Genomic DNA, 12,541 nt, shown 5'->3' with positions numbered 1-12,541 from the left:
ACTTTTTTCTATTTGATTTGGTACTTCTCCACTAAAACCACCAGCACGAGAAATAGCCTACCACGCACCCCCCCGTCACCAATTACATCTATACCCTTCTATCTTACCCGCATAAAGAAAAAAACTACTAATCCTCCCCATCTCCTCTCTGCTCACCTCGCCTCCCCTCCTCCTTCAACCGCTCATCATCCGCCCTCTCCAACCCCACCTGCGGCATCAACCCAACCGCCAAGAGAAACGCCAATGCCGCGAGCGCCGCATTCACCGTGAACACGATCCTGAAGCCCCTTTTGTACGCGGGGATAAGCAGCGCACGCACCTTTGCTGCTTCGTCTTCGGGGAGTTTCGACAAGTAATTGGACGGGCTAGCGAGGAAGGATTGTTTCTCGGATGTGGTTAGGTGGAGTGTGTTGATGGTGGTGGAGAGGAGGTTGTTTCTACGCCTTTGTTAGTGGTGTTTCTGGTGGATGAATAGGGGTTATGTGGGTGTGTGTATACGTACATGATTGTGCCGGATACAGCGAGGCCGAGGGTGCCGCCTAGGTTGCGGATGAAGCTGTTTTTTGGGGGGTGGAAGTGTTAGTGGTAGGGTTATAGAGGGGGTTTAGATGGATGGGGATGTTACTTTCGGAATGAGGTTACGATGGCCATGTCTCGTCTGGCGACGCCGGCTTGGACGGCGATTAGGGCACTGCAGTGGGTCAGGTTGGTAAGTGGGTTGTTGTGGGGTATGTATGATGGGTGGAGGGACTCACGGCTGTAATGTGTTTCCTGAACCTATACCTGTCAATAGGCCGTAGCCTATCTGTTTCCCCAGATTGGATGTCTCGTTTAGGGTTGACATCAGGCCGAGTCCGATGGCCCAGATCATCCAGCCGATGAGGATGGATTCGCGATATCGGCCCACCCAGTGGACGATCAGGCCGGAGAGGGTGCTGCTCAGGGCTGGTGCAGTTTGGGTTTAGTGTGAGCGTGGGATAGGAAAGTAGAGGGGGTGGTAGATAGGGCGCGAGGCGACATACTCTGCAACAATGTGATGGGTAATACCATTGCACCAGCCTTGGTAGTCGAGTAATTGAACACAAGCTGATAGAAGGTCGGGATGTAATACAGCATGACTATGATATTCCACCCATTGATGAACATAGTCAGACAGGCTCCATTGACAATGCGCGATTTGAATATATGCATAGGTATCAGCGGATACGGATGCCCCTTCCATTCCCATAGGACAAACGCCACACAGACAGCAAACCCCACGACGAGCGTCGCTAGAACGTGTGCCGATTTCCAGACATACTCGCCACCGCCCCAGGTCAATCCGAGCATAAGTACCGCCGTGCCTCCGAGTGCTAGAAACACGCCGAAAAAATCGACGGCTTTCAGCTTCGCTTTCCAGTTACCGGTGACTTTCCGCAAAGGCATGAAGAACATCACTGCCAGAATTGAAATAGCCGTGAGCGGCAGCATAAGCCGGAAGATCCATCTCCACGAGTTGTGGGAGATCGGGGATAAAGCACCCCCGATCACAGGGCCGATGCCGTTGGCGATGGCTATTACGGCGCCGAGAATGCCTTGATATTTACCTCGCTCGCGGAGTGGTACGACGTCGCTGACTATCATTTGTGCTATGGACGTGATTCCGCCGCCGCCTATGCCGGTGAAGGCGCGGAAGATGATAAGTTGCGTGGCGGTCTGTGAGAGAGATGATGCTAGAGAACCGAAGAACATGATGGCGAGGCCTACGTATAGGACGTATTTTCGGGACCAGATGTCAGAGAGTCGCCCGTATAGAAGTTGGAAGCAGGTTGATGTTCTTTTTCATTGAGTCAGTGAGCTAGAATCATGTCTTGCTTCTGGGCTGGACGTACAGGAAATATCCTCCTGATATCCACGAGGTTTTATTGCTGGCGTCCAATGTATTGCCGATTATGGATAGACTCCCGGCTAGAGTGGTCTGGTCCATGACCGCTACTAGGTCAACTGTCGAGCATGCTAGGAATATCTGCGGCAAGTTAGATAGGTTCTTAATAGTTGACCGTCCATGTGAGGGAAGATACCGTGATGATCGTGCTCAATGGCACATAGTTCGTCTGCTCGTTGAAGAAGGGTGGCGGTGCCGCTGGCCTGCTCTCTTCTCCGCTAGACTCGGTGGCAACATCTCGAGAGACAGTCGATGGATTATCATGCTTGACTTCATCCTCAATTGAAGTCGCAGGCATTTTATCTCTCGCTGAGGTCAATGTCCTGAGATGAGGGCGCAAGCCTATCCAGGAGTAACGAGAGGGTCAGTTGACAAGACTGAGCCTAGTTATCGCTGTAAGGTGCTATGGGCTTGCAAGCGAGGATTCGTAATAAAACAAACTAAGACCATGGAGTAAAATTGACTCAAGGAGAGCCAACTCGGCAGCGACAATGTTGCGGTGCAAAGAGGTACATGGAGCGGACGGCTCCTTGCGTGTCAGGGCCACCTCCAAGCCGGTTAGGGCTAAAAGGGAAAGGATCGACTAAATCAACGCAAATGCCCTCGTGCTTTCGTATAAGGTTGCAGCTACTATGCCGTTATGACTTACGGATATTTTTACGTGCCCCTCTTCCTAAACATGGTGCTATTACATATGACAACCTTGGAATGTTGGGTTCCGTCACAGAGGATAGGCCGCGGAGCGTAAGAACCCAGTATAGCGTAGTCGACTCCAGCGACCTTGAGTCCGGAGCTGTTTTCAGAGTAACTTCAATTACTTGAACAAGAGGCATACGTAGAACGTCAATCTGAGCACATTTGCGCCAGTCTTCGACGAATAGGAGTCCAATCCAACCCACTCCTATGAATAAGTGCTCAACGTGAGACACGGACCTTCCTGAAGCGGCCTTGAGATGTGCATCAAACCAAGCTCAGTGGGACGCTAGCGATGCGCCGAATGCGAAGATCACGCCGGAAAGAGAGCATGTCGTGCGTGGGAGGGTGGCTGCATGTTTCTGTAGCAGGGCCGTATAATTTGATGCTCCCGTCCTGGGTGATTGTTGGCTCAATATTGCGGTCAATACTCCCGTCAATACTGATAATCTGACATAATGGCCAACATTAACGAGCACAATGTGTACTTTGGACCGGATGCGCTCAAGAAGTACTTTGATCCGGATTGCCAGCCTCCGTTACCTCTGGTGGAGCTGCCCGATCGATTGAACCCGTTCCACCAAGATGGGGTACGGATCTATGCCAAAATGATGACAATGCACCCGGCAAACAACGTGAAAGCCATACCAGGTATGTTGGCCCTCAAGAGTTCCCTTGTGCCTGGCCCTGGCACTGACGGAACAAGCGATGAACCTGCTCGAGAAAACCGTGGTGCCTGGCAAGACAAAGACTATCGTGGAATTCAGCTCAGGTTCCACAGTCATCTCGATGTCTATGCTCGCTCGATTGATGCATGGTATTAGCGACACCAGGGCTTTCCTGAGTAACAAATCCACCGAGACCAAGTTACGGATGATGCAGTTCTTCGGGCTGGATGTCACCCTGTTCGGTGGCCCATCTCAACCTGACCCGTTAGATGAACGCGGGGGCATCCAGACTGCTCGGGCGATGGCCATGGGGTCTGAGGAGATTGTTAACCCGAACCAGTATGACAATGACGACAATTGGCATGCGCACATCCGCTGGACTGGCCCTCAGATATTCAAGCAATTACCAGAGATCAACGTACTCTGTGCCGGGATGGGGACCTCGGGGACGATGACAGGATTAGGGACCTACTTCAAAGAAATCAAGCCATCTGTACTTCGGCTTGGAGTGTGCACTGCGCCCGGGGACCGGGTTCCAGGACCACGGACATTTGCCCTGATGCAGGTACAGGAGTTTCCCTGGAGGGAAGCGCTGGACGTGCACGAAGAAGTCAGTTCATATGACGCGTTCTCGTTATCCTTGGACTTGTGTCGCGAAGGGGTCGTCTGTGGGCCGTCATCCGGTTTGAGTTTGAAGGGACTTTATCAGATGCTGGAGAAACGCAAGATGGCTGGCACCTTGCGACAACTAGCGGGACCAGATGGTTCGATCCACTGTGTCTTCTTATGCTTCGATCTGCCCTATCAATATGTTGGCGACTATTTCGAGAAGCTAGGGCCCGAGAGGTTTCCTCCAATTCGTAATCAGGTGGGTCGTCGAGCTACGTATATCGAACTGAGGAGCTCGGGTATGCTGACTGTTGTTCTTGTAGAACCTCGTTGGCGTTGATCTCTACCGGTATGATGAGAGCTGGGAAAGAAGTCCTGTGGTTCTGTTCACCGACTATTACGAAATACCCCAATGCTTTTCAACCCACCCCTTGAGCGCCATGGTGCTTCGGCCTCTGCGCTGCGTGTTGGATCTGAGGACCGCGGGAGACTTTGGCACTTGGCACCTCCCGGGATCGGTAAACATTCCCCTGCAGAGTCTCGACTCTCATACAGCCAAGCCATTCAGCGACGCAGACGTACTGGAGGCACAGTGGCTGGAGTTGGAAGCGTTATTCAGCAATGCAGATGTGCTTGGCAAGTTGAGTGGCCATCAGGTGCTAATGCTCTGCTACCATGGGGATACCGCGCGGGTAGCCAGTAGTGTATTGCGGGCCAAGGGGATAGCAGCGGATAGTCTCCGCGGAGGATATCAAGCGCTGAAAGATCATTTGCTGTGGGGAAGCAGCAATGGGGTGGATTCAAACCAGATGGGCAAAGCAGCCACCGCAACAGTAGAGGCTGTGGATGCAGCAGCAGAAGGTGCAGTTGTTGCTGCAGCAGTAGAAACCGCAGTGGTGGTCACGGACCCACGCTAGACCGAATGAGGGATGCAAACGATAAGGTTGCATCTCATCGTTTCAATCAAATTACTCTCTTCTTCTTGATGTACCTCCTCGATGATGATATCTCAGCTCCTCATTCTATGGTTATTCCAAAGTTAATTTATTATTACTAATTCTGCTTCTCCACTGTTATGCCCTCTCCCTTCCGCATAGGGTTAGAAACTATCTAGATGCGTCAAGCATCCATTTACTTGCAGACTGCTCCATATCCTGCGTAAACTTGCTCACCAGCCAGCCTATACATAGATGAGCTATGAGATGATGGAATCAGCAAGAAAGTACATCGTAATTTCCCATTCATTCCGTTAGTCAGACTGAAAGGTCATGCATGCTAAGCACACCGAGCAGATTGACCCCAAACACGGCCCGCATGCGTATGCATTCCACGCTAACCGGAGAAATGTGCTCAATTGTGAGCAATCCTCAGCCAATGAGCAACCCGCTGTTACAGGAAAGCATCATGTTGCCAGGTGAAGCTGCTGCTACGACACTGGGGAAAGGATCTGGTGTTCCGTACCGTGGATAATGGTTGTCAAGGCACGCGAAGCAGCTGAATCATGCTGTTGCATCGCCCTGTATCTAGGGCCCCCTGCTCGATCATACAAAACTCAACACTTGAGACACATGGCCCTTACATGGATCATTCTGGTGACCTTGTTCCTGAACCACGTTGTGGATGTAAGAAGTGCATACAGAAAGCGTCATCATATCCAGTTCTGCAGACTGGTGTCTCTGCTCACTAACCTTTCCTCAACATGGGGCTGCCATGGCTGGACCAGCCGGTTATGCTACATTCTTCCCGGGCTGATCACTGCACCTTGACCCCAGAGCAGTGTGCCTATCGTGACGCACATTGGAGATACTGGTACGCCTCAATGCTCCCATATAAGTGGCCCTATGTTAATCGTGTCTTCATCAATAGGTATCAATCCGACCACGTCTATGCTTTGAATACCATATACTTTCTATGTGCGACCGTCGGTGTTTTCTCCCTTCTGCATCTGATTTCCAAGTATGGTCCGCAGTCCTTCAAGAGGACTACAATATGGCGACGATCAACGACAGTGGGAAGATATCTTGCCTACCAATGCTTCCAACTCCCCGTGCTGCGCTCTAGCACGTCGTCGTTGGGGGTCATTCTCCTGGTGTCGGCTGGAGCAGTATTCTTCTTGGGTTGGTACTTCAATACTCAAGCACTAGAGCCCTTGACTGACTATATACCAAGCCATGACACTGGGACCGCAGCCTTACTACTGGCCCAATACAGAAACGGTCTCCTATGGAGGTAGCCCGCCAATTGCTACGAGAAGTGGATGGATGGCCCTGGCTCTGCTACCATTTGTCTTGTAGGCCACTCTCCAACCGACGGCAATATAACCGATAACTGACCTCAAGTAGAGCATTGAGCGCAAAGGCTAATTTTATCTCGACTTTGACCGGCGTGCCTCACGAAAAGCTTCAAGTATGTCTATAATGAATTTGGCAAGATAAAAAACTGACCTTGCCCAGGTGTTTCATCACTGGACAAGTTATGCTATGTTTGTCCTGGCGCTCGTCCACACCTTTCCTTTCATTATCTACCACATTGATCAAGGTGATATGGTCGACCAGTGGAAGACGGAGGTTACATACTGGACTGGGGTTGCCGCTCTAATTCCGCAGGCATATCTGACATTCATGTCGTTGCCAGCCATCAGGTCAGCCCAATTCAAACTAAATGATCAACTCAAACTGACCCCTACAGGAACCGATTCTATGAGTTCTTCAAAGCCACTCATTTTCTTGCCGCTCTGGTATTCATCGTATTTTTCTTCTTGCACTGTGACTTCCGCTTGTCTTCATGGTAGGCTCCCCTAGACTACCACCACACCATGGATCCCGCTCACCATATCAGGGACTACTTCATCTCCGCAGGAGCAATCTACATCCTCAGCTTATGGATATCCAACATTCGCACCTACTTCATGCATGGCCGCCACACAGCCACAATCGAACACCTCCCCTGCGGCCTCGTCCGGATCCGCATTCCAACAATCATGGCCTGGCGCCCAGGCCAACACGTTTTCGTCCGATTCCTCAGCCTCCAGCAAGGCATCCACTGTCTCAGCGCCCACCCCTTCACCATCTGCTCCCTCTACCAGGACTTCGAGAAAACCGGCAAAGCCCCTGAAATCATCTTCTACGTCAAGCCGCGCCGCGGACTAACAGCCAGTCTGGGCAACACTGCCCTCGAAAAGCCGAACTCATCTGAGACAGTGCTCCTCGAAGGCCCATATGGCGGGATTTCCGATTCCGTCGATTTCGCCCGGTTTGACACTTATGTCCTAATTACTGGAGGAACTGGTGGTGGCTTTTCCCTGGCCATTCTCGAGGAAGCACTGCGGACTCATCAGCAGCAACAGCAGCAGCCCACCGCAACAATCCAAGTACATTTTGCAACCCGCACCGCCGCTCTCGCAGACTGGTACCGGGAGCAAATCAAAGCCAAGCTTGCAGCCTACAACGTCTCAAGCGACAAGATCTCCCTCTCCATTCACGTCACCACGAAGGACACCCTCTTGTCCACCCCATCTTCGGGATCGCCCCTGATCCCAGACTCAGTGGAAAAGAGACAACCCGGGGATTCCGTCGACTCAGTCTCATCGCAGGTGGACATTGCAGATACAGTTGTCCAACTGGGGAACCGACCAGACATATCAGGGATTATCGCAGCCAGCACCACATCCAACACGTCAAGACGCATCGCCATCTTTACCTGCGGCCCGGGGTCCATGATCCGCGACGTGAGAAACGCAGCTGCAGAAGCGCAGGGCCAAGTTCTGAAGAAGGGTAGCATTGTGGAGGAAGTCTATCTGCATACGGAATCATTCTCGTGAGTCCTTCCTTCACTCTGCTGTAGCAATTAAAGATCTAAACTAACAAATCTTCAATAGGTGGTAATATATTTTCCCTTGGGTATAGAATTCCAACCTGAATAATTCATGCTCCGCTTCCTTTGATACATTTGCTTGTACCTAGTTTGATTGTTCCCATCTTTGATCTTTCATCTTTGCTTCTTGTGTGATACTACCCCCCTCTTTGCTCGTTATTCCAGCATATACTTACATATTGTACCTTAATACCCCCAATTACTCACTAAAAGATAGTACTTATCCCATATGGAACCTCTCACCACTTACTTACTTGCGCATACGAATTCCACTCCAGACTTGGCTCCAAAACTGATATAATACTAAAGCACCGTATATATCCTAGTACTACTTCCCTAGTCGTACTAAAATGATCACTATTCGAAAATCCAGATGAATCATATACTAGTAACACATCTCATTTGAATCTGGGCTTCAATCCAATCCAAATCCAATTCGATCCATCTAAAAACCACTAAGTTCCTTCCTCAATTGCCCATATTCCGATCTGAATCAATCTAGATAGCTAGGCTATCAATCATATAACACAGACAAATCAAGTACATCTCATCTCATAATCATCCAAAAACCAGACATTAGCTAGTACGTCAGATTCTCTAAATCTATAACCCGAACGAACTGAACATGGAACACACACATGGAACACCGATGATTCGAAAAGAATAAAGAATATAGGTATCAACGAAAAAGCGCCGGACCCGTGACTGACTCTATGAGTGGAGAGTAGAGTGTAGTATAGAAAAAGCAGACAGATATAATAGTCAAGCAGAACAAAACAAAACAGAGCAGAGCAGAGCAGAGCACATGCCTCTTTGCTTCTGTCTATAAGTATATGTCACGTGTTGCATATATGCACTGTAAGTAGGCCACTCCCCTAATGAAAGATCCAAGGATCATAAACTGGATCTTGTGAAAAAGGGGGGGAGGATATCATCATCAACGTCGTCGCAAACAAATAGGAAAGTAAGCGGTTAATTCTTGCCCTCCAAATATTCCATCAATGAAGCTCTCATCCGTACGTTTACCACACCACCCACACCATACGCCGGAACAATCTTGCCCATGCGCGCAAAGCAACTGGGGATATAGTCGCGTCTGATGCGCGAGGTGCGCTCACGCCATCCCAACCCGCCCGGCGGTTGCCGGTTATACAGATCCAATCCGAGCAGGTGCATAGGCGTACTCGCGAACTGCATCAGAGCCGGACAGGAAAATTGCGCGAGAGCGGATTTCATTCCGGGTGTGGAGGCGATGGAGTCTGGGATGGAGGGAGCGACGAGTGCGGGGATGTTGAAGGAGGCGAAGATGGTGATGCTGTCGCGGAGACAGAAGAGACCATAGGAGACATTGGGGACTTTGGCGGCGCCGGAGGGGTGGCAGGAGGCTGGGGTGGATGTAGATGTAGCTCTGGAAGCGGGTTGTGGCGCTCCAGATGTCGCTGCAGGAGGAGAGGGTTTTGCACCGAAGATGCGCGCGAATCGGGCATCCTTGTATACGCAAATACCCATGTTCACGGCGGTGGTGGTGAGGAATTTGGCGGTACCGGGAAAGACGGTCGAGAAGGGCTTATCGCGCACGGTGGAGGTGAAGGTGTCAATGGTGTTCGCGGTGAGGTAGGTGGATGTGTAGAGGGTGTAGATAAGGAGGAATGGGGTGCTGAGGAAGAAGCTCCCCGGTTGTGTGAACATGGAGCGGAAGCAGGATGTGATGGTCTGGCGGATGGGGACGCCCTTGGCTGCTTTTTCGATGATCGCGCTGGTTCAGAGAAGTTATCCCGTTAGCTTTCCTTTCCTTATCTTTGTTTCTCTTCATATGGCATGAGGATGTATCGAGGGTAGTTTGTAGCTAACATACCGATCAATGACGGTGATGACAGGACATGTCAAGGCACCTGCAGTCGCCGCACTGGCGACATCGACTCCCAGTCGCGCACCTAAACGGTTGGTATTCCAATCCGACGAGATGGACTGCTCCGTGATGGCGGACATGGGGAGAGGCGCTTCGGAGGAGAGCGCGTTCCGAGGCATGGTATAGTTTCACCGGTCGGGGATGCGATCAGAGAAGTGGTGAAAGAGACAAGCAAAAGGAAAGAAAAGACAGAAAAAATGAGCAAGTCTAGGGCCGAGATAGGATCGCCCGGGGTGAAAAAGAGAAGGAGGTTACAGCGACAGCTCGATTAACGTCATCCAGACCAGCGCAGGAGAAGACAATTGCCGGGGAGGGCGGATGAGTGAGATTGTCGGGGGTTTGGGGATGGCGAACAGGTTCGCAGTCCAAAACGAGGGATTAAGGCACGGGAGCCCGACGGGATTACAGGTCCATTGCAAAAGAAAAAAAAAGAGCTCGGAGTTTGTTAGTCTCGCGCCCGACATACATAAGTAAGAGCGAGTGAGCGAGAGATCAGATCCATCGCGACAGCGACTCATTATTTAATCGGATTGCAGGCGGACGAGAAGTGTCCGGCCAATGATTGGTCCAGCTTTTGCAACGCCCTCGGGATTGCCTCCGATGCCGGCCGATCTTTCCGCCAAACTGCCGACGGATCCCTGGTTTTTGAGGCCATCACCATTCCCGGATAAACGGTTCCCTGCCATCCCCGGGATAAACGATCCACCGACAAGACAATATTACAATGTAGGATGTTGCAGATAATATAGTTGTTTCATTCCCCAAGAAGTTTTTACTACACTCATTATTTAATGCTCCAGAACGCCCAAATGATCGTCTCTTAAAATCGTGACCGTAGCACTCAATCAATGCCTCAATTACAGGAAGAACTTGCACAATCCATCAGTCGCGCGCGTGTTATGCATACGTAGCTTAGTTGGACGAGTTCGCCTGGAAGTCGTCCAGCGTGACATTGACAGCACCAGCTTGCACCAGCTGCATCCATTATTAGCTCAAAGTGATCAATCACCCCATTTGAGAGAAAATGGCAAACTTACCGCCCGTCGCAAGTCATCAATAAGATCATCCGCATCTTCAATACCCACGCACAGCCGGATCAGATCCTCGGGCATGGCGCGCTCCCGTCTCGTCTTCTCATCGATACTGGCGTGGCTCATGCGGCATGGCATACTGATCAAACTGTTGACACAGCCAAAGCTGACACTGATGGCCCACAGCTTGGCACTCTCGACAATACGCTCACTGACACCCACGTCACCAGTCTCGAACGAGAGCACGGCTCCCGATCCCCGAGCCATCGAGTGGTGCAGCTCATACTGCGGGTGCGACCGCAGACCAGGGTACCGCACCTTGAAGCCATGAGTTTCCAGGAAATCAGCAATGCGCTGGGCATTGCTCTGCTGCTGATCCATCCGAACCTTGAGCGTCTTCACTCCACGCAGCAGCAGCCATGAGTCGAAAGGCGACAGACCGCAGCCGGACGCGTTGATTGTGAAGTAGAGGCGTTCGCCGAGAGACAGGTCGTTGACGGCGAGCACACCCGCCATAAGGTCATGGTGACCGGAAAGGTACTTGGTACCACTCTCGTACACAATATCGGCACCGAGTTCGAGAGGGTTCAGCAGAAGAGGCGACATCATGGTGTTGTCGACCGAAACGACGCAGTTAGGGTTCGCTTCGTGGGCGGCGGCAGCAATCTGAGGAATATCCACGATCTTGATGAGTGGGTTGGTCGGCGTCTCCAGCAGGACCATCGCCGTCTTCGAGGTCAGAACCTCGCGCACTTTTTCCGGCACCGTAGTATCAACATGGTGGACGATGATGCCACCGTTCGTGGACAGGTACTTCAGAAGACGGTTGGTGCCACCGTAGAGGTCATCACCGGTCACAACTTCGTCGCCAGGACGAAGCAGGCGGGTAATCACATCCAATGCAGCCATACCAGAGGATACGACGAGAGCCCGCTGGGCGGACATGATCTTGGCGAGATGACGCTCCAAATGTGTCCGGGTCGGGTTTCCGGAGCGAGTGTAATCATATTCGCCGCCTCCACCACCGGAGGTCTGTTTGAATGTAGCGCTCTACAAAAGCATCAATTAGCCCTATCCTCCCGCTCGACTCATGTCCTGTCATGGTTGACAACCGGGAAATGAGGCATCACGGGGAATTAATCTGTACCTGGTAGATCGGAACGCTGCTAGCATTGTACTGGTCATTTCCCTCCGTATATACCAACTCCGTAGCAATGTTATAGCGACGGCCACCATGAGGGCTCGAAGGGGCGGGGGAGGGGGGCAGGTCGTGACCCTCGAGGTCAACCCGAGGGAAAGCCTTCTTCACCGCGGCATCACTACTTGATCCTGCGGCCGACATCGCTGCGGGGACGGAACAGCGGGGAGATGAGCAAGAGCGAGAGAAAGGGGTCGGAAAGAAGGGAGAGTCACCACCGGATATGACAACAGGTGGGATTGGACAGAAGAGAGATGACAATGGCAAAAAGTAGAATGAAATTGCCAAAGAATGATGGGATAACAGGAGATTCTGGTATGGAAAAGGCGAAATTATTATCTTCCCCAGAAGAGTCATCCCCCGGGAGTAGTCAGCATCGACGGTTGCCCGAGTCGGTAAAGCTGGCCCCAGATCCCGCGTCTTGTCATTGGCTGAACCGCCCGCCTTGCGATGTCGTCATCCGCTAGGCCCAAGCGGGAACGGTCTCGTTGCTGACTCATACACAGCCTGAGGCAGTCATCGAGCCAACAACTAATAATCACCTGTTAGTTACGTATAGAGTAGTTTACATTCCAACGGAATTATTCCATCAAAAGTTTACTTGCAATTTTCATTGCATCGTTTTGGCTCTACCAC

The 12,541-nt window shown here is 51.4% G+C and overlaps 5 protein-coding genes across 5 annotated transcripts; 2 read left to right on the top strand and 3 right to left on the bottom strand.

The window, feature by feature from the left end:
• Positions 1–127: 127 nt before the first annotated feature.
• On the bottom strand, positions 128–2,222 carry AKAW2_40786S (putative MFS drug transporter; the record flags this gene model as incomplete). The annotated part of the gene is made up of 7 exons (XM_041689153.1): positions 128–437; positions 503–556; positions 626–691; positions 756–945; positions 1,023–1,816; positions 1,872–2,005; positions 2,061–2,222. The coding sequence occupies 7 exons, from the start codon at positions 2,220–2,222 to the stop codon at positions 128–130; spliced, it is 1,710 nt and encodes a 569-aa protein (XP_041542866.1).
• Positions 2,223–3,075: 853 nt separating this feature from the next.
• AKAW2_40785A (putative cysteine synthase B) lies at positions 3,076–4,811 on the top strand (the record flags this gene model as incomplete). Its single annotated transcript, XM_041689152.1, has 3 exons — positions 3,076–3,268; positions 3,324–4,153; positions 4,218–4,811. The coding sequence occupies 3 exons, from the start codon at positions 3,076–3,078 to the stop codon at positions 4,809–4,811; spliced, it is 1,617 nt and encodes a 538-aa protein (XP_041542865.1).
• A 782-nt stretch (positions 4,812–5,593) lies between these two features.
• On the top strand, positions 5,594–7,778 carry AKAW2_40784A (ferric reductase family protein; the record flags this gene model as incomplete). Its single annotated transcript, XM_041689151.1, has 8 exons — positions 5,594–5,703; positions 5,761–6,011; positions 6,064–6,184; positions 6,237–6,300; positions 6,348–6,535; positions 6,583–6,681; positions 6,733–7,710; positions 7,772–7,778. 8 exons carry the CDS (start codon positions 5,594–5,596, stop codon positions 7,776–7,778), a joined length of 1,818 nt encoding a protein of 605 aa, XP_041542864.1.
• A 961-nt stretch (positions 7,779–8,739) lies between these two features.
• Positions 8,740–9,795, bottom strand: AKAW2_40783S (uncharacterized protein; the record flags this gene model as incomplete). Its single annotated transcript, XM_041689150.1, has 2 exons — positions 8,740–9,523; positions 9,623–9,795. 2 exons carry the CDS (start codon positions 9,793–9,795, stop codon positions 8,740–8,742), a joined length of 957 nt encoding a protein of 318 aa, XP_041542863.1.
• Positions 9,796–10,588: 793 nt separating this feature from the next.
• On the bottom strand, positions 10,589–12,049 carry STR3 (cystathionine beta-lyase STR3; the record flags this gene model as incomplete). The annotated part of the gene is made up of 3 exons (XM_041689149.1): positions 10,589–10,651; positions 10,714–11,757; positions 11,855–12,049. 3 exons carry the CDS (start codon positions 12,047–12,049, stop codon positions 10,589–10,591), a joined length of 1,302 nt encoding a protein of 433 aa, XP_041542862.1.
• Positions 12,050–12,541: the final 492 nt, after the last annotated feature.

This window comes from Aspergillus luchuensis, chromosome 4 (genome assembly GCF_016861625.1).
Source record: "Aspergillus luchuensis IFO 4308 DNA, chromosome 4, nearly complete sequence".
Classification (NCBI taxonomy): Eukaryota; Fungi; Ascomycota; class Eurotiomycetes; order Eurotiales; family Aspergillaceae; genus Aspergillus; species Aspergillus luchuensis.
The sequence above is the reverse complement of the archived record's forward strand: the minus strand, read 5'-3'. Positions and strand labels throughout refer to the sequence as shown.